At 41.5% G+C, this 21521-nt stretch overlaps 1 protein-coding gene across 27 annotated transcripts in view; it reads right to left on the bottom strand.

Moving 5' to 3' along the window:
• LOC119965489 (protocadherin-10-like) overlaps positions 1–21521 on the bottom strand; it is a 631779-nt gene that overhangs the window by 38522 nt on the left and 571736 nt on the right. For all 27 annotated transcript variants that reach the window (XM_038796310.1, XM_038796332.1, XM_038796312.1 and 24 more), the window contains exon 3: positions 16545–16774. In XM_038796310.1, the coding sequence (XP_038652238.1) occupies positions 16545–16774 (230 nt within the window). The remainder of the gene's footprint in view (positions 1–16544; positions 16775–21521) is intronic.

Genomic DNA, 21521 nt, shown 5'->3' with positions numbered 1-21521 from the left:
GTGCTCATATAAAAGCAAGTAATTTCCAAATTATTAGAACTCCATAACTTATATCCTCCTAAATACAATTTTCCAGAGTAGCTGGCTGGATTTCTGGAAAACTCAGTGAGCCTGCTGTCTCGTATCAATGCCAGTAAGTATAAGTAAACACTCTAAATGTTCTCAGCAAAATAGAAAAAGAACCATTCATGATTAGAAAACCAAAATTGCCTTGCATTTGAAACAGAAAACAAAAGCTTATTTTGTAACGGCAGCTTCCAACTTGTCTAATGGAAAATATTCCCAATAACTGCCCTTTTCAATTGCCTTTTTTCACTTTCCAAGTTGATGAAGCTTTGGCATCTTTTCATACAATGAATCACATTCATACCAAAGTGGTTTACATTGTCCCAACTATCATAGACCACCGCATGAAAATGCTAATAAAAAGGATTTTTAAGAGGTCACTCAAATCACAAATAAGTTATGTCGAGGATGTTATGAAACCAAGATCAACACATTACATCAGCGTGGTATGGACATGCGAGAACTTTACACTGTTTTGTTTTGATGCATTTTATACTTTGGATTTTTTGCAGTACAGAAAGAAGATGTGGAACTTAGATTTCAAAGTGTATAGATATTTGATAAGGTGCCATACAAAAGATAGGAGCTCATAAGAACACACATAGGAACTAGGAATAGGATTAGGCAATTCAGCCCCTTGAGCCTTCTCTGCCATTTCATACGATCATAGCTGATCTTCTCTCTGCCTGAACTCCATTTTCCTGTCTTTTCTCCATAACCCTTCAACACATTACTAATTAAAAATCCGTCTATCACCTCCTTCAATTTTGTCCCGGCATCCACTGCACTCTGGGGTAGTGAATTCCACAGATTCAAGACCCTTTTGGAGAAGTAATTTCTTCTCATCTCTGTTTTAAATTTGTTGCACCGTATCCTAAAACTATGACCTCTTATCCTAGATTGTCCCATAGGAGGCAACATCGTTCTTCAACTATTTTTCAATACCATTTATCATCTAATAAACCTCAATTAGATTTCCTTTCATTCTTCTAAATTCGAGAGAGTATAAGCCTAAACTGCTCAATCTCATTTCATGAGACAAACCCCTCATCTCTGGAATTAACCTAGTGAACCTCCTCTGAAATGTCTCTAATGTAGCTGCATCCCTCCTCAAATAAGGGGACCAAAACTGTACACAGGACTCCAGGTGCGGTCTCACTAATGCCTGTACAGTTGCAGCAATACTTCCCTACTTTTATACTATATTCCTTTAGCTATAAAGGTCAAAATTCCATTTGCCTTTCTTATTACCATGGTGTTGCATGGATAGAAGACTGGTTAATTCACAGGAAGCAGCGAGTAGCGATACATGGGTCTTTCTCAGGCCGGAAGGCAGTTGGAAGGGGAGACGGTGGTGTAGTGTCATTGTCACTGGACTAGTGATCCAGCCACCTAGAGTAATGCTCTGGGTTCCCAGGTTCGAATCCCACCATGGCAGATGGTGAAATTTGAATTCAATACAAATCTGGAATTAAGAGTCTAATGATGACCATGAAACCATTGCCGATTGTTTGTAAAAACCCATCTGGTTCTAATATTTGAATGTCCTTCAGGAAAGGAAATCTGCCATCTTAACCTGGTCTGGCCTTCATGTGACAACAGACTCACACAGCGATGCGATTGATTCTTAACTGCCCCCCCACTGAAATGGCTGATTAAGGTCAATTAGGGATGGACAATAAATGCTGAGCCAGTGACACCCAGATCGCAGAATGAATTTTAACCCATGGAGTGCCACATGGATCATGGTGGAACCTCACTCCTAACAATTTACATTAATAATTTGCAGATGTTACAAAGGTGGGAAGGAAGGCAGGTTGTAAATAGTTTACAGAGAGATATTGATAGGTTACATGAGTGGCAGAAAATTGGAAAATGGAATTCAATGTAGGAAAATGTGAGATTGTTCATTTTGGAAGAAATAGTGAGAAAGCGGATTATTATTTAAATGGAGAGAGGGTGCAGAAAGCTGCAGCACAAAGGGACTTGGACGTCCTTGTTCATGAAACCCAGCAACACAAATGTGGCACACAAATGTGGAAGGCAATAGGGAAGGTAAATGGAATTCTGGATTTTATTTCAAGGGGGTTGGATTATAAAAGTGAAGAGGTGCTGCTGGAAAGGTACAAAGTACTAGTTGGGCCACATTTAGAATATCGTGTACAGTTTTGGCCCCCTTATTTAAGGAAACATATGTTATTATTGGAGGCAGTAATATGGGGATTGACAGTATATCCGTTACCACTTATTGTTTATTGTTGGTGGGTGCAAATTTGGGTGAAAATGTGAAAAAGGAGAATAAAAAAAATAATAAATTGGAGGCAGTACAGAGGAGATACACATGGATGATCCTGGGTATGGAGGGTCTGCCATATGAGGAAAGATTAAACAGGTTGGATCTGTATTTCTTGGAATTCAGAAGAATGAGATGTGATCTGATTGAAACATGAAAGGTTCTTAGAGGGTTTAGACAGGGTAAATGTTGGAAGGATGTTTCCACTCATGGGAGTGTGTAGGACCAGTGGGCAGAGTCGCAGAATAGAGGGGGTGGCTCATTTAAGATGGCTTTGAGGAAGAATTTCTTTGTTCAAAGAGCGGTGAATCTTTGGAAATATTTAGCCCAGTGGAGGTCAAACCCTGGAACATTTTCAAGGCTGGGATTGATAAATTTTTAATCTGTTGGGGAATTAAGGGTACCGGAGAGAAGGCGGGAAAGTGGACTTAGTGAGCGTTAGACCAACTACGATCTTATTAAATGGCAGAACATGCTCAAAGGGCTGAATGGCCTACTCCTGTTCCTATTTCTTATGGTTTTATAGTCTAAATAGAAATGGCCCTTCACAATCGCATAAGCAGCATTGCCACTATATACAAATACTTGAATGTTGGGTGGTCAAAACAAATTTTAACCGTTAATCTGCAAAATGAACATGAACTCAGCAGATCCAGCAACACAAGAAATTCTGCAATTACAGCTTTAAGAGTTAATATTTGAAGCAGCTCTCAGACATTTTCAGTGAAGACAATGTTTGTGTTTTATTATAATTGGCAAAGTTACTTACGGGAAAATCATTTTTTCAAATCAACAATGATATATGGATTGTGGTAAACAAAGTGCTGCTAATTTATCTGGGATGTCAGAGTACAAGCAAGTCTCAGATTCTGACAGCTTCTCGCACTGTCAATTCTGTCCTGACTTAACGTCGCTGGGCACTGATTGAAAATATTCGTACACAAGCTGCCAGTCTCTAACAAACCACTGATGAGTTCCAGACTGGTTCACATCCTGCAGCCAGGCTGCTAAGTGATCTGTGGAAGCCAAGGGAACAGGAAGGAAACTGCATCCCTTTCTTTTCCTTTCATACCAGCCCACGTTCAGCTGTAAAATTTATAATTAGATCTGCGCTACAGCTCCTGCTGCAGTTGTTTGGCCACATGGACAGTTATGTCTGGACTATGCGCATGGGTTTGATGACTTTGGCTGGACATAGTCCTGGAGATATCTCGTGACCTTGCCCCATACCGCTTCCATTAGTCATCCAACATGTCCATCCTTCTGGTATCCAACCTTTCCAATTGGAAAGTGAACTATTACCCGGTTGGATGTTTCTTGACTGCCAATGAAATCGTTTCTTAGCTTATCTCCAGTATGGCTGATATCAGTATTCCAATAAAATTACAAAATAACAATTTTTTATTGCCCGTACAATGTTTCCCCTGGGTTGCTCATAACAGTATCCTGAAAATTTGTCTTTGATCCCTATAACTCCTGGAAGCTTGGCAATCCTCCTGTGAACAGATGAGGACACAGGATGGGTCCTTCTGTAAGGTGTGTCTGGTCAAGTGTGTCCTTGTTCTGAGATACAATTCTCAATGACCTTGCAGCGCTTGAAGTTTGTGCAAGTGAAATATTAGCATTTTAACATGTTAGCGTCAAAGAACAAAACTAAGCTTGGTAGGCAATGTTTAACTCTTGAATGAATCATCAGCTACAATATATCTAAATAACAGACAATCATGCCCTAAACTCACTTATTCCTTACTAACAATTCTAACAAATGTATACGGGGCTCAATAATTGTCAGAGGTTATGGGGTGTATGTCACATTCCGGGGACTTGAGCACAAAGTCTAGACTGACATTCCAATGCAAGACTGAGGAAATGCGTCACATTCGGAGATGTCTTTTGAATGAGTCGTTAAACCGACTGCCCTTTATTTTGAAGGTTCTCCCTCATGTCCAGGACAATAATTATTTAATAACTACAATAATGCCAATGGTCTGATTGGTATAACATTGTGAGGGATTGCTGTGCCTGAAGTGGCTCCCACATTTCTTACTTTACAGCAATGACTGCACTTCAGAAGTACTTCATTGGTTGTTAAATGCTTTTGGATATCTTGAGGTTGTGAAAGGCGCTATAGAAAAGCAAATTATTGCTTTCAAACTGATCTTCCTCTGACAGTGTGGAAATTGGTTCTTTAATGTTCTCTGTTACGTGAAAATCCCCTCTGAATCAATTCTGATAGTGTCATTCACAATCTTGAAATGGAAGGTTGTATTCAAACATTAAGAGAACACTGGCATCATGAAAAATAATGTCACCAATAATTTTGTACCCGGAGTAAAAGGAAACCGAAACGATTGTGGGCTGGATTCTCCGCTGTTGCGCCGGCAACCCGGGGATTTCCTGACGCCATGGGGCTGGCGAGACAGAGAATCCTTGGGGCGTGCGCACCAGGAATCTGGTGCAGCAGGACAGAGAATCCCGCCCCTGAATATCTTCACCAAGTCATAGGAATTACTAGACAGAAAGAAACTGACGTTCTAATATTAAAGCAAATTACTGCAGCTGCTGGTAATCTGAAATATAAACAGAAAATGCTGGAAAAGTTCAGCAGGTCTGGCAGCCTCTATGGAGAGAGAAACAGATTTAATCTTTTAAGTCTGTATTGCTCAACAGACTTGTTTTCACTCTGTTTCTCTCTCTACAGTTGTCGCCAGATGGATTGAGTCTTTCCAGCATTTCCCATTTTTATTTCAAGTTCCATCTAGTATGCCTTTTATTCATCCTGATATTTGGATTTTAGAACAATAATGGAGTTGTTGGGCAGCAAGGTAGCACAGAAGTTAGCACTGTGGCTTCACAGCTCCAGGATTCCAGGTTCAATTCCCGGTTTGGGTCACTGTCTGTGCGGAATCTGCACGTTCTCCCTGTGTCTGCGTGGATTTCCTCTGGGTGCTCCGGTTTCCTCCCACAGTCCAAAGATGTGCAGGTTAGGTGGATTGGCCATGATAAATTGCCCTTAATGTTCAAAATGGTTAGGTGGGGTTACTGGTTTACAGGGATCGGGTGGAGGTGTGGGCTTAAGTGGGGTGCTCTTTCCAAGGGCTGGTGCAGACTTGATGGGCCGAATGGCTGCCTTCTGCGCTGTAAATTCTATGTAAATCCAAGTGACACTTCAAGATGCTTCAATGAGGAAACAACGCAGGGATGGATTGCAAGGAAATTGAGATCATCATGTATGTTTGGAAACTATAAAGGTGTGCCAAGCATTTTTATGAAGATAATGCCCCTTTAATGCCAAGGCTTTATTTGTTGCATGCAACAAAATGTAATATGTTTTGTGGCATCATGGTGTGTGGCCTTTAACTGCTAGATATTAACAAAGCCCAGATAATCACTTCCATTAAAACAAAGATGAGATCAGATTTGACATAACATATGGCTATTAGTTGTTTGCAGAAGGAATGTGCCTTCGGGAAATTGCCTCAGCTAGTTCTTGCTGGGGATTTCCTGCAGATTTTGTGTCACTATATAAAGCCTTCTGGTTTGTGCACTGGGGCGTGCTGTGAGTTCAGGACCTTGATATTAACTACCCACATCAGGTGGAAACTGGGCTGGAAAAGATAGTTAAAATGAGGCTAGCATCTGACCTCCTCTGATTCCACTGCGTTCCCAATGCATCCTGAAGTTGACCTGCTCTTTTAATTAAACCTTACCCAGCCAATTTGGTAATTATGCCCGATCTGCATGGTTGAAAATGAGACAGTGATAGATTTCCTGTCAGGATGGAGTTGTGAGGAGGGAGATTGTGGGACAGAAGATGTCCAGGAATCTAGCTCTTTTGGATTTTTTTTTTGCTTCCTTTTAAACTAGGAGGGCAGTACCGTTCCCCTGGGAGGGATTGGGCACATTTTCCATTTCTCCTGACCACCTCAGAGAACCTTGTCCCACCCATCATGTGTTTCACTGTCACTTCCTAGCTACAGCCTTCCGTCTCCCACCCAGGCAGTGGATCTGGCTGGGGCCAGGTGGATCCCTGAAAACATATGTGGAAAGGATGCCCAACCATTAAGATTGGCCTGGCCTCCACCTCGCCTGGGTGTGCTGCCACTTTGGGGACAGTGGCCAATGTATTCCACACCCCACCTTAAAACAAAATAAAAGCCAAGGTTCCAGCTTTCATCTCCAATCTTTGCATTGACTGACTTTGCATGAGTTCATAAAGTGTAAAATAAATCAAGTTTAAGATATCACCAGACTGGAAGCACTGTCGCATTTTGCATTTTAATTAAGAGCTAACAAGACAGTCCACTAATCATTCATTTTTAAAAAATCACCAAGGATCTGCCACTGATCAGCCCACACATACAGTTGAGCCCGAGCACAGGAACTTGTACGGTGCCTGCAGTATAACGTGTGCTACTTCCTCTGTTTTGGGGAGCCCAGCACAAGGGGACACAATGTGAATATGAGCTCACTGGAGAAATTGGGAAGCAGTTTTTTAAAATTTGAAAATCTGAATCTCTCTTCCCCAACACAAAATGGTCGGTGCTGGGGGTCAGTTGAAATTTCCAGGACTGCGATCGACAGATTTTCATTATGTAAGAATGCCAATCAAAGGCGAACAAATGAAGATGAAGTATACATGAGCACGATTGAATTGAGTGGTGTGCTGTATGGCCTACCCTGATTCCTAAGCGTGTATGTTAGTTTGAACTATATTCACACTCAAAATGAAACAATGGTGTAACTATAACATTTTGAAGGAGCAATGATACAATTCAAGTGTATATTTGTATATATGAAACAGTTTCAGGCTGCAGGGAGTCGTTTATCATGTTGTTATTTTCAGGTAGATTTAATTTCTAATTCTTCATGAGTGATTGGGCATTAAAATTTTGCATTACTATTGTTACAAACTACAAGTGAAATAAACATTCTTCAATTTTACTTGATGCTTTTGCAGAATCTCGTTCTGGCTGTATCGATATTGCATTTACATCAGAAACTGTGATTTAATTTCTCATGCAAATTAAACTTTACCCTAAAGGTGCTCATTTATGTTGCATGTTGGGAACTGCAGCTTAAAATGAGAAAGGTGGTTTCTCCCAGGGTTGGTATTTCGATGGCTAATTGAGCTTGTGTGAGTTATGATGCAGAGCTGTAACGATCAGGTAAGTTCCAGGTTTGGTTTTTGGGCCCTTCTCAAGGGGCAATTAGAAGTGGGCAATTGGCTTTACCAGCGATGCCCACATCTCATAAACAAATACTTTTAAAAAAATAGCCCAGGACATTGCTGCCGAACTCTATGTACTGACCCCTGGTGGAAAGTGAGTCTATTGCACTTGGGTGAGAGTTAGGTTTTGGGTTGGTTTTGACGACCCTCATCTATCAGCAAATAGCAGCTACAACAGGATATTGGGCTGGGTGGAGGGTGAGAGGTGGAATGGAGAAAAGAAAGAGGGTGTGGTTAAATGAAAATAAATGAGTAAAAACTAAAATCTATTTTTCAGCACATCTTTTTTCATTTGATTCTAATTTTCTACTAAAGTAATACAAAATAAATGTGGGGCCTCGACCTGTAAGATGAATTTTTGTCATAAAATTGTAATTAGGCTTTTGATATTGAGTGCTTATGATTTTGTGCCAAGTTTTTGATTTTTAACAATCGTTTCTGAAGGGACTACCTCATGCTAGGTCAGCTCAAATAGGCTTTAAGTTCATGTAGTGCCTTATGCAACAGGTAATGAGCTCCAACAGTGCTTAAACAACAAACTATTCAACTGCGTTGGGCATCTCAACTCAGTGTGAACCTGTTCTTACTCATACAGAAGGATATTAAAAACTCACAAAATAAGAGCAGATGTAGACCATACAGCCCACCAAGCCTGCTCCGTACGATCATGGCTGATCTTGGGTTCCAATTCGACATTCCTGCCCAACCCACATATCCCTTGATTTCCGAAGAGACCTCAAATCTGTCTATCTCAGTCACCTGAAGAAGGAGCCGTGCTCCGAAAGCTCGTGTTTGAAACAAACCTGTTGGACTTTAACCTGGTGTTGTAAGACTTATTAATGAATTCAACAATGGTGCACAAACCAAAATCTACAAACACTCTCACTTTCCAACACCATTCTCTAAATAAGGTTGGCTTTTCTTTTTCGAGAGCACAGACCTTGAGGCCAATTTTAATGTCCCTATCACTGGCCTTTCTGAGCTCAGCCAACTTAGAACAGACCTGAGGAGCACACAAAATAACACAGCTACTCAATGACCACAGGTCCATCTTTCTCCACATTAAAATGTACAATCTTTGTTCTGGTTAACTGGAAAGGTTCATGCCCATAATAAGAGTAAGTGAATCAAGCTGTAAAAAACCCCAAATAACTCACATTTCTACTGAGCATATCACAATCTCAAGATGCCGAAAGTGATAACAATGAAATGCTTTTGGGGTATGGATACTTTTAGGGAAATGTGGCAGTCAATTTGTCCATAATAAGGTCCCACAAACAGCAATGACCAGATAGCCTGTCCATCTATTTAGTTGCAGATAATCTTTAGTGATGTTCATTGTTAAATATATATTGAGCTGGGCATTGGAAGAATCTCCCGTGCTCTTTGTTGAACAATAACGTGGATCTTTTACATTCACTGGGAGGGCACATGGAGCCTCGGTTTAATGTCTCATCTGAAACACCGCACCTCGCTCTCTCAGCACCTCACAATGTCTCAGCCCAGGCTATGTGATTAAGTCTCTGTAGTGGGAATCTGCTGGCTCTGAGGTGTGAGTGCTAACTACTGAACCAGAGTTGATATTTTTCAAAGCCTACATCTAAATCATGCATGAACAATCTGTATTCTCTTTCTCCCGAGTGACGCCTCAGTACTGTCTGTTAGAGCGATGGTTGTCAATGAGGGCTATAAAGAGGTTGTTGCTAATAGAACTAAATTCTGAATCAGAACAACAAAGGCAGATAAAATGTCCCTTTGAATCGAGGGCTGAACAAAATGTATGAAATTAATTAACTTGACCCTTCATAATAGGGGCTGGTTTAGCACCAAGGCTAAATCGCTGGCTTTGAAAGCAAACCAAGGCAGGCCAGCAGCACGGTTCAATTCCCATACCAGCCTCCCCGAACAGGCACCGGTATGTGGCGACTAGGGGCTTTTTACAGTAACTTCATTTGAAGCCTACTTGTGACAATAGCGATTTTCATTTCATTTTCATAATGCAAAGACTCATCTTCATTTGACATCAAACATGTTCAACATAAAACTGCATTCAACACAATGGGCTCCAAAATCCAAAACTTTGCCATTGCCACATGTTACCTTCAAAGAGAACCTGAGTGATTTCAAAAATACCTTACAACATGATCCTGAAATGCTGACAGATTGACTTGATGTTTTGCAGCATGTACTGCATCTGCAGCCTCACCATCCCCCATTCAAAAATGATGGAAAACACTCATTGCTTAGATCTCAGAAACAAAAACAGCAAATACCAGACAATCTCAGCTGGTCTGACAGCATCTTTGGAGAGAAAAGGGAGCTAACGTTTCGAGTCTGGATGACTCTTTCTCAAAGACATCCAGACTCAAAACATTAGCTCCCTTCTCTCTCCACAGGCGCTGTCAGACCTGCTGGGTTTGTTCAGTATTTTCTGTTTTTGTTTCAGATTCCAGCATCCGCAGCAGTTTGCTTTGATATTAGCTTAAATCTCTGATGCTGCTAATGATGGTTTGACCATTCACCACCGGGGAGACTAAACGCAGGCTGGGTGACGGCTATGCGGAACACCATTGCTCAGTCCGCAAGCATGATTTCAACTTTCCTGTTACTTGCTTCTTCAACTCAGCATCGTGCTCTCATGCACTCATGTTTGTCCTCGGCCTGTTGCAATGTTTCAGTGAAGCCCAGCGCAAAATTGAGGAACAGCACCTCACCCTCCAATTAGACACGTTACAGTGCACAGACTCAACATTGAGTTCAACAACTTTGATTGTGACCTTTGTCTTCTATCTTGACCCCTTTTTTGTTAAAAATAACATTTTTTTCTGAACTCAACCACCCCCACTCATCCATATGTCTTTCATTCTTATGTTTTGCATTCACTGAGCACCTTTGTTCTCTGATTAACATATTCTGCAATTTTACGTTAATTCCACTGCTAGCACCTTCCGTAGTCCTTCACATTGCCATTAACGCTTCCTCTGTCTTGTGCTTGACACATCTTTGTTGTAATCTTTCCGAGCTCCCATCTAAGAATCACAGAATAATAGTGCAGAAGAGGCCCTTCGGCCCATCGGGTCTGCCGCATTAAAGACACCTGACCTGCCCACCGAATCCAATTTTGGCCCCTAGCCTTGAATGTTATGACGTGCCAAATACTCATCCCGGTACTTTTTAAGGGATGTGAAGCAACCCGCCTCTACCACCTTCCCAGGTAATGCATTCCAGACCGTCACCACCCTCTGGGTAAAAAGAATTTCCTCGTATTCTTCCTCAACCAAACCTCCTGCCCCTCACCTTTAACTTGTGTCCCCTCATAATTGACCTTTCAACTAAGGAGAACAGCTGTTCCCTATCCACCCTGTCCATTTCCCTCATAGTATTGTACACCTCAATCAGGTCGCCCGTCACTTCCCTGCTACAGCAAAAACAACCCAAGTCTATCCAACATCTCTTCATAACTTAAATATTCCATCCCAGGCAATATCCTGGTGACCAGAATTGCACACAGTACTCCAGCTGTGGCCTCACTAAAGTGGCCTACCACTGACCTTGTACTCTGCTGCAGCTGCTGCACCCCTGTTACACAGTATATAATCCATGCCACTTCTCCCTGTCTGTAGCTCGGAAGAAGAGTTGTACGGACTCAAAATGTTCTTGTTTCTCTCTGCATCGAAACTGCCAGACCTGATCACTTTCTCCAGCAATTTCAGCTAATATACAGGCTACTTAAAATGTGTGACAGATGGGAATATAGATTTGCCTAACAATACATGAAAATATTGTATTCTTATTATAAATTTGCCATTTTTTGAGATATTTTAACACTTGGGCAGGATTTATCCTCCGCTGTGGATATTTAATCTTCTGTGAATCTTGCTGTAATTTTGCTTAGTGTTTGTTTCATTGTAATAAAATAAATACTAAACCAAGTAAAAAATGTGCCACCGCAATTGATGGAGCATCTAACATGTTGGGACTGATCTGGGACAGAATCCAGCAGATTTTTGGAGGTCAGGTAGCTTTGGAGAGATGAGTGTGTTTATAAATAGGGATGGAGAGGGAGACGCACAAAGAATAAAAGGGAGTTTGATTCGCTCTAGACCTGGGGTGGGGTTTAGATTCTCTTTTATCATGAAGTAACCTTGTCCCCTAATTTTCCTTTATCCCCTCAGAACATTCATCATACAAGTTTAATGATGGAGTGATGTGATTTAAATTGTGCATTAATACATGTGAGGCCTCATTTTAACTTGATTCCAGTTACAATGGCAACAGCCCAGAAATGGGTCACTTGCTGTCCCATTACCCCTGGCATTCCAGCTAATAATCTTTATTGTCACAGGTAGGCTTACATTACACTGCAATGAGGTGACTGTGAAAATCCCCCCCCCCCCCCTTACACTGCAATGAGGTGACTGTGAAAATCCCCCCCCCCCCCACACATAAAATCCAAATTGCAATTTTGATGTATAAACAAATGGGTTTTGAGTGCAGCATTTGCTCCTCTCATTTGACTCAGACATTTTACAGACTAATTAATGGTTCTTAATTGAATGTCTGGAGGCCACTTACAAAACGGCCCAATGAGATTTGACCTTTATTTGCTGGTGAAGCTGGTAAATTGCTGCCCTGAATTAGGCCATTATCCCAATCTGCTACTCTCCTCACCACCCAAGGTTTGGGATGTCGGACTGCTCAGCTCTGGAGCCTGTCAACTTTCTGTAACCAGTGAGCCACAGGAGGTTGCCGGAAACATGCAAATGAGACTTGCGATGGGCCAAGCCTCACTCCATCTTTGCTCAGCACATTCTGATTTAAAATCCTTCCTGTGGGATGTAAATCATGTGTCAAGACCCAACTGGAGTCAATATGTTGCAGAGCAAACTTCCTGAGCGGGGAATCTCTCTGCACTAAACAACATAAGAAATGAAATTAAAGGAAAATCGCTTGTTGTCACGAGTAGGCTTCAATGAAGTTACTGTGAAAAGCCCCTAGTCGCCACATTCCGGCACCTGTTCGGAGAGGTTGGTACGGGAATTGAACCGTGCTGCTGGCCTGCCTTGGTCTGCTTTAAAAGCCAGCGATTTAGCCCAGTGTGCTAAACCATCCCCTGACCAATAACACAGAAATTAGGAGCAGGAGTAGGCCATTCGGCCCCTCAAGTTTGATAAGACCATGGATGAACTGACTGTGGCCAGAACTCCACGTTCTTCTCTCCCCCAACCCTGCAAAGACACCCTTGCTACGAGCTGAAGGAAATTAGGAGCAGGAGTAGGTTGCACTGCTCCACTGTCAGATCAGTTGCAGACTCTGAATTGAGAGTGCACTTGTATTATAATCACAGTGTTGTTGTTAAGTGAAAGTGCTTTGCAGCAGAACTACTGCTGTGTTGCCAATACATGCTGAACGGTAGGTTATGTTACAGATACCATTCTCCAGCACAGTATGTGTGGAATAGCTCACAGATCTGCAATTCCGGAATTAAGCTGCCAGCTCCCATATTGCTGTACACCAGATTGGAGTTCTGCATCTGCCCGCTTGTCCATATGTAAAGAGTCATCTGACACACGTATCCTCATATTAAATAGGTTCAAAATCAAGATTTGCTTTCCAGTAAGTGTTGTGAACCATTTGAGAACTTTTACAATTTGCCTACAAATGCTAGTTATGCATGTAAAAATTAATTTTCACATCGTCTAGTTTACCAAGTGACATCTGACTCACGGTTCTGCACAAAATACATTGAATGATGTTTTGGCACAGCTTAAGGTTTAGACATTGGTCATGAGTGACATATGTCCAAGGTTCAAAATAGTGAGACTCTCTCTCTAACTGACATCTCTGGCATCCACAATCTGCTGAGGAGAACTCAGGTCATATGGACAGCACATGTTGCCAGAATGCCTGAGGAATGCTTGTCAAAAAATCTATTCTATGTCGAGCTAATTGAAAGGAAATGTTCCCATGGAGGCCAGAGAAAGTGCTTTCAGGACAACCTGAAATTGTCAGTAAACAATTTTAACATTGTCCCTGAGACATGAGAGAACCTCGCACAGGGTCACTCTATATCTTAACAGCAAAGGCCCGTCTCCGAAGACAGAACAGCATTGTACTGGCCTTCAGGAAGTCAGAGTTTTAAGCACCTCTTCTGTGCCAACAATGCATGTCTGTCCATCATGTAACAGATTGTTTTGCGCTCAAATTCGACTGAGCGGTTAGCTTTGAGCACATCACACGTGACACACATTGAATTCTTAGTCATGGTCACCTTTGACTACATAGGATGAACACAACGACAGCGTTGATGCCAACAATGTCACTCATGACCAACACCTCAGGTAATTTGTTCCCTGGCCTCCAGCACTGTTGCTTTGAAACTGCCTATGAAATGATGTTTGAGAATCCCCAGTGATTCTACCAACAGGTTCCTGTGCCTTTGCCCAACTTCCTGCGGGTGTGATCTTCAGCCTCTATGACTCCCTTCCCACAAAGGCTTGATTGGCATTGATGTTATCATCAATGGGGAGATTATGTGCACAAGCTCATTAAACAACATACTGTATGTGGCGCACAGTGTGTACCAACATCCTGCAGCACAGGATATTAATGCTGTATCATGAAAAGCACTGGCACTCTGAATTTTAATGGGATCCAGTTGCGTGTGGGATCATTCTTGCGAGACCCATGTAAGATCTGCCTTTCATCATGAATCTATCAACTCGAGGAAGGAAGTCATGTTAGGCTTGGATTAATGCTAGTAATTAGGCTGGTTTCAACTATATTGTTCAGCATTTAATCTTCCACTACGAAACAGGATACAACTCAGTGCCCTACAAACTTCCGTATAAGCATAATTGTGGTATGACGTTCAATGTGGCCTCATTTTCAGTCTATATTCCAGAAAGTAGGGAACACTGCTATAACTCGCTGATGGCATCGCTATATGAAATAATAAGGAAAATGGTACAAACTAATTTCTCGAGTAAATTTTGCTACAAGTTTTTTTCCCCATTCTTTATGACACTGCTACAAATGAGTTAGTGACTTTGCCAACTTCTTTCCTACTCCCTTCCAGTTTGCTTTTTAGACCTCGTGGAATTAAGGAATATTTCTGTAGCTCTTTTCCCACAGAAAATTAAAGAGGCCTGGAGGTTCAGGATGATTATACAGCGATTGTAAATTTTTAGACAGAATGAATAACGTTTCCTGATTCTGAAAGACATGTTCTTAAACAATATTTACCGAGATCTTCTATTTCAAAGGATGCAAGCACTGAGGTTAGCCCAATGATGTGATATATACCTCAGATAGGGAGACTTACATTGATAACAACGTTAGCTTTTGTCCCTGCTCACTCCTGGCAAGGAGAAGTGGGTCGAACAGGGATTTCAGTAACAAAACTGATACAGTTTATATAACTTACTGGAGAGAGTGAACACCCTGATGCTGGCCTCTAAATTGTTCCAACTGAGATTCAGACCAATCTCCAGATGTGGAAATAGAGCATGTGTTTCTACTTTGTGCTTGCAGGATTCTGTAATCTTAACTTACTCTGGAGTTTATTGTGTTCTTATTTATTTCCAAAAATAGCACACAAATGTTGATGAATTTGATCACTGCCTTATTTAGAAAATCTTGACCGGGTAAAACTTTGTGGAGCTGAAGACAGTGATTTTTCTTTAGATCTATGTTATCTTCTTATTTATTAAGGAGGAAGGACATTTGGAGCAAATCCAGAGACCTTCACATCCTGTTCATTCTTTGTCAGAACAAACCATTTACTCAAGGAAACACAGGCCCCCACAGTGAGATACCAGTGCACAAATGTTTAACACATTCAGTAGTATTTTAGTGAAGGCTGTAACCTATTGAAATTACACTCTACAGCCTCCCCTCAAAAGAACAGAGAGAGAAATTTGAGATGAAGGCATTAAGCATTTGGACTTTAATGTCTCACTAATTCCAGCACTTAAAGTATATTTTGTGTTTTGGTTGGAGGGCCTTCTTTCTTTTTTCAGATGCTCATTAAAGTTGTATATTTTCAGTATTTTGGTGGTAAAATTACTGTGTATAATGTATTTGTTAATCTGTTGATGTTGAATGGATTAATAAATGGATTAAAGAAATATCCAGGAATTTCCTACACAATACAGTATCTCTTTTGCTACAAATATTGTTGACAGTGATCCCTGGCTCCTTGTCTATTTTGTGGGTGATGACACTAAAATGGCAATGGGATCTTCCGCCATAGATTGCTATGCACTCTACATACAGAACTTGTTAGTGTCTGGATTGGTTCTAAGTAATGAGGCTTGACATCAAAACGGTTTGTCACAAAGTGATTCTTTTACTAAGCACATCGCATGCCAGATGTTCTGAATTAAAATTATTTTTCCCAACTTATATCTGCTGGAGTTTTTTTTCACAAGCCACATGAATTAATTTTTCTTATGCAGTGAAATTCTGCTATTGAAGTATGGGCGTATGATATTCCTTTGTCTGCTTTAACAGAAATGCCAATGGTTTATAGCATTTCTGTTGAGAAGATGGAGGAAAGCATTTCATGGAAATAGACCAAGGGCTGGATTCTCCGATCCATCAGTTTGTGTTTCTCGGCAGCGTTATTTTCTGGCAACGGGATTCTCTGTTCCCGCTGCTTGTCAATGGGATTTCCCATTGAAGCCACCTACGGTATCGGAAAACCTGTGGGCAGGGATGCACTGCCAGCAGGAACAGAGAATCCCAAAGAATTCCGGTCCCCATGTGTCTTTATGCGAATATTCACACAGCATGATTTCCAAGTCTGTTATGCTCTACACACTCAGGGCGAATCTTGTAATAAGTATATCTTTCTGTTATGACACTGAAAAGGAAACCATCTGAGAAAAGTTAGTTTTGACCTATCTGAACAGTAGACTCCAACATGAATGTTGCTATTTGTCCAGCACTGACCAGGGATGGCAACAGGCCGCGCACACATTGGCTTCCTTGGTCCACCAGGGTCTTTCTCGACAACACGCTGCATATCACACTGCACATCTCGCTGAACTTCACGCTGAATGTTATGGGGCACATCACACTGCACGTCACGAGGTACTTCACGCTGCACGTCGCACTGCACCTCTCGTTGGACTTCACGCTGTATCTCACGCTGCACCCCTTCCTCCTCCAGATACTGAGCACTGTAGAAACAACAGGGACACAGTCACTGGACATGCTTAGGAATGTATGAAAATCACGGCTGAATGTACCAGTGTCTGAGCTGAACTGAGCCAACTAGGGAGTTTTACTTTCCATCGCGAATTCTTCTTACTCTGACCTTTCAAATCAAGGATTTTCTTTCCCCAAGTTATCTTCCCTTCCTTTAATTTCTTGCTCATTTCCTGAAGCTGCAGGATTTACATTGCCTCACTATTGTGCCCAAGATGTCCATTCAGTTTCGTTGGGCCAGAATACTGTAATTGCCTGTGTAAACCACTCCTCTCATCCACTCTCTCCTCCTTTAAGATGCTCCTTAAAACTATAACCTTTACTAAACTTCTGCTCACCTCTCTGATATCCTGATTTGAAGCTAGGTGTTGCAGTTTTCTTGATATTGGTCTTCTGCGGGGCCTTGAGACATTTAATCAAAGGCACTATATAAATGCAAGCTTTTGTTATTTTTAAGATGAGGCAAAATTCTAGTGACATCTTCAAAGGTCTGGTGACAGGAAAGTTAATGTTTCTGGCACCCTTAAATTTGTAATTGGTGGCACAAATTGATCAATTTCTTGAATAAAAGCATGTAAGATCTTGGGCTTTCTACATAAAGCCATAGAGTTCAAAAGAAAGGAATTTATGCTGGAACTTCTTAAACCGCTAGCTGGTCCTCAGCTGCAGTATTGTGCCCAATCATGGGCACCACGCTTTTGCAAGGATCATAAAGCTTTGCAGAGGGTGCAGAGAGCATTTTCTGGAAATTTCCACAAATAAGGGGCTTCAGGTACATTGAGTGCCACAAACATAAAGTATCTGGCAACTAGCTAAAGGGGAGATTAGGTGAAATGAAAATGAAATAAAAATGAAAATCGTTTATTGTCACAAACAGGCTTCAAACGAAATTACTGTGAAAAGCCCCTAGTCGCCACATTCCGGGGGCCTGTCCGCATTACACAACGGGTTTTAATGATTTGCAATGAATGCCTGAATGGCTGGTATAAAAAGAGAATTAGATAGCTAGCTGAAAATAAAAATTTGTGGCGCTACGTTAATGGGCAGCACGGTAGCACAGTGGTTAGCACAGTGGCTTCACAGTGCCAGGGAACCAGGTTCGATTCCCCGCTGGGACACTGTGCGGAGTCTGCATGTTCGCCCCGTGTCTGTGTGGGTTTCCTCCGGGTGTTCCGGTTTCCTCCCACAGTCCAAAGACGTGCAGGTTAGGTGGATTGGCCATGATAAATTGCCCGTAGTGACCAAGCAGCTTAGGAGGGGTTATTGGGTTATGGGGATAGGGTGGAAGTGAGGGCTTCAGTGGGTCGGTGCAGACTCAATGGGCCGAATGGCCTCCTCCTGCACTGTATGTTCTATGTTGAAAGAGTAGGTGAATAGCCACTTAATAGCTTTTACTAAGAGCTGGCCCAAGCATGATGCGCTGTATATTCTGTGATTCAATGAAATAATCTTTCAGCTCACACTTGGCAAGTTCTTATGTGAAAATGGTCAATTGGGCAAAAGTAGAGGGATCTCTATACCCTGCACCTTAGCATTAGTAAACACTTTTGGGGGCTAAAATGTGGACAGAATTGGGGTGAGCGGGCCCTTCCTCTTCCTCCCCATATTCTTGAGTTGAGTGGGTTCCAGAGTTCTCTGGTGACTTGCCCTGATTTGAGCAAATGGCCACTGTGTGAACCGAGAGCTTAGGCCAAAAACCTTTCCAGAAAATGTTACTGATTATAAAATTATTCAGTGCTCCAGTGTGCATGAAAAGATTCCCTGAATTATCCAGTCACTGACTGAAGAAACTCATAAATAAAAGACTGAATGTTGAAAATAGTTACAGGAAGTGCTGGAAATACATGGATACCAGTCGACATCACAAACCCAAAACGCCTTAATCCATCCTTACTCTGCTGATACTAACTGGCTTGCTGTTTATTTCGGCAATTTCTGTTTAACATGTTTGGAGATTCTGTTCAGGATAAGTAATGAAAGGAAAAGTAAATATTTATACCATGAAGATTAATGTGTGTGTGTTTTAGTGCTATTTTATAGTACTTTGCTATATCTTTATCATCTGCTGACAGATCAAACAGTTTTAAATTGTAAGCATGTGCTTGTGGAACGAATATCACTTTATTACTGTGCCTTTATGTCCAGGAATTGTTTTTTTCCTCCAGTTTCACAGCCTGTTCTTATTAAAGGACAAGGTAAGTGGAAACATCCGCTTTCTACCAGTGAATATTTTTCACATTAAAGGAAGTGTAATCACATTCAATTTTAAAAGTAACGTTTAAAGTGGGATTACAGTTTAACGCCAGCCAGTGCAAACACTCGGTAGCCCATTTAAAATAACCTTCAGACAAACCGATATAGAGCACAGAAGGAGAGCATTTGCCCACCATGTCTGTACTGCCACTCTGAAAGAGCACCCTACCTAGGCCCACTCCCCCGCCCTTTCCCCGTAACCTAACCTGTACATCCCTAGACACTAAGGGACAATTTAGCACGGTCAATCCACCTAACCGGCACATCTTTGGACTGTGGGAGGAATCCGGAGCACCCGAAGGAAACGCAGACAGACACGGGGAGAATACGCAAACTTCACACAGTCACCCAATGCCGGAATTGAATCCGGGTCCCTGGCACTGTGAAGCAGCAGTGCTAACCACAGTGCCACAGTAACAAAAAGCACCCTCAGATTGGGGGCAGACATTTCAGACATCCATTCAGAAATTGGAAAAGCAAGTAACATTGTGCTGAATTAGCTACTCAAATTGGGAACAATGTATCCACATACGTTTTTGTATTAGTTAAACTAGCCTATAGGAAGTTCAGGAGTACATATTTGCAAAGTTGCATGAGTAACAGCTTGCAAATGTTTCTTTGTTTACAAGCCAGCTGGTATTCAAATCTGCTGGAAGGTAACAGATTTTAGTCACATTGGCAAAGCATAAAAATAAACCTGCTTTTAATTTTCACTTTGTTACTGTGGGGTTATTTTACTTGGTTCTGTTTAAACTTTAATTTAGTTGAATTTCCTTTCATTTATTTCACAGAGTCACAGGATTTTTTTTGGAGCAAAGAACTTTCATGGGAAAATCTATTTAGCTTATCTTAATTCTTTATTCATCCTGAGGGATCTTAAAATTTAACCCCGCCATAAGTGTTTCATTTATTTTTGAAATCATTTCATGGTTTTCACTTCCACCAATCTATCAGGGGTATATTTCATACTTTGATTACTCTTGATATGGAACATTGCAGTTTGAGAGTTTCCTGGCAATTCTTGTTACTTCGTCCAGCTTTTCCAATTTAATTTAAATGTAATGTTTGGCATATACTTTTTCTATTCACTGAGCTATCTTATGTATCTGAATAAGATCATAAACAAGTATCGTAGAGTAATACTAGTGCTGAGAGACTTCAGTTCCTTGGCAAGACCAGGGAATCTGTGACTGCTCTAATTGGAGCAGAGGTTAGGGAACATTTAATAGAAGTTTGCAAATTAGGAAGAGTTTTGAGAGAGTAAATAAGGAGAAACTGTTTCCATTTGCAGCAGGGTAAGTAACCAGACCATACTATTTTAGAATAATTGGTATGAGAAGCAGAGGATATTTTTTCACCAAGTAGCTTGCTATAATCTGGGATACACTGCCTGTAAGGATGGTTGAAACAGGTTCAACAGCAACTTTGAAAAGGAAATTGTCTGATACTTGAAAAGGAAAAATATATTTTGAGGAATATATTGTGAGACTGTTTAGTTTGCTCTCTCAATTTGCTCTCTCAAGCAGCCAGCACAAGCGCGGTAGGACAAATGCCTAATTCCATTGTGCAGCTTCTTTTCCATAGCCCTATAGGTTACGTCACTTTTGGTGCATTTCTAAGTAATTTTCCTGCTTTTCACTTACCCATTCATGTAGTGATTTTCAGACTCATATCACCCTCCTGGTTGAAAAGATTTCTCCTCCTCTCCCCTCTAATCCTCTACCAATCACATTAAATCAATCAGCCATGATCATAATCATGGGGTGGCATGGTAGCTCAGTGGTTAGCACTGTTGCTTCACAGCGCCAGGGTCCCAGGTTCGATCCCTGGCTTGGGTCACTGTGCCGAGCCTGCACATTCTCCCCGTGTCTGCGTGAGTTTCCTCCGGGTGCTCCGGTTTCCTCCCACAGTCCAAAGCTGGTTGGGTGGATTGGCCATGCTTAATTGCCCTTTCTGTCCAAAAAAGGTTAGGTGGGGTTACGGGGATAGGGTGGAGGTGTGGGCTTGAGTAGGGTGCTCTTTCCAAGGGTGGGTACAGACTCAGTGGCCTCTTTCTGCACTGTAAATTCTATGATAATGAAAGGCAGGTAGGCTCGAAAGGCTAAATAGCTTCCTTCTGCTTCTGTTTTCTATGTTTCTATGTAATCCCACCTGGTTATTGACCTCTTTGTTAATGCAAATTGCTCCTTTCCACATACTCCACTTAGATTCCTCATAACTTTATATGTAGAGGCATTGGTAGGATGCAGAACTGGGCCAAAAAATGGCAGATGGAGTTTAACCCTGATAAGTGCGAGGTGATTCATTTTGATAGAAAAAATTAGAATGCGGATTACAGGGTCAACGGCAGGGTTCTGTGGAATGTGGAGGAATAGAGAGATCTTGGGGTTCATGTCCACAGATCTCTGAAGGTTGCCATTCAAGTGGATAGGGCTGTAAAGAAGGCTTATAGTGTGTTAACGTTTA

The sequence above is a fragment of the Scyliorhinus canicula genome, chromosome 4 (genome assembly GCF_902713615.1).
Source record: "Scyliorhinus canicula chromosome 4, sScyCan1.1, whole genome shotgun sequence".
Taxonomy (NCBI): Eukaryota; Metazoa; Chordata; class Chondrichthyes; order Carcharhiniformes; family Scyliorhinidae; genus Scyliorhinus; species Scyliorhinus canicula.
Note: the sequence above shows the minus strand (reverse complement) of the source record. Positions and strands in the feature narration are given on the sequence as shown.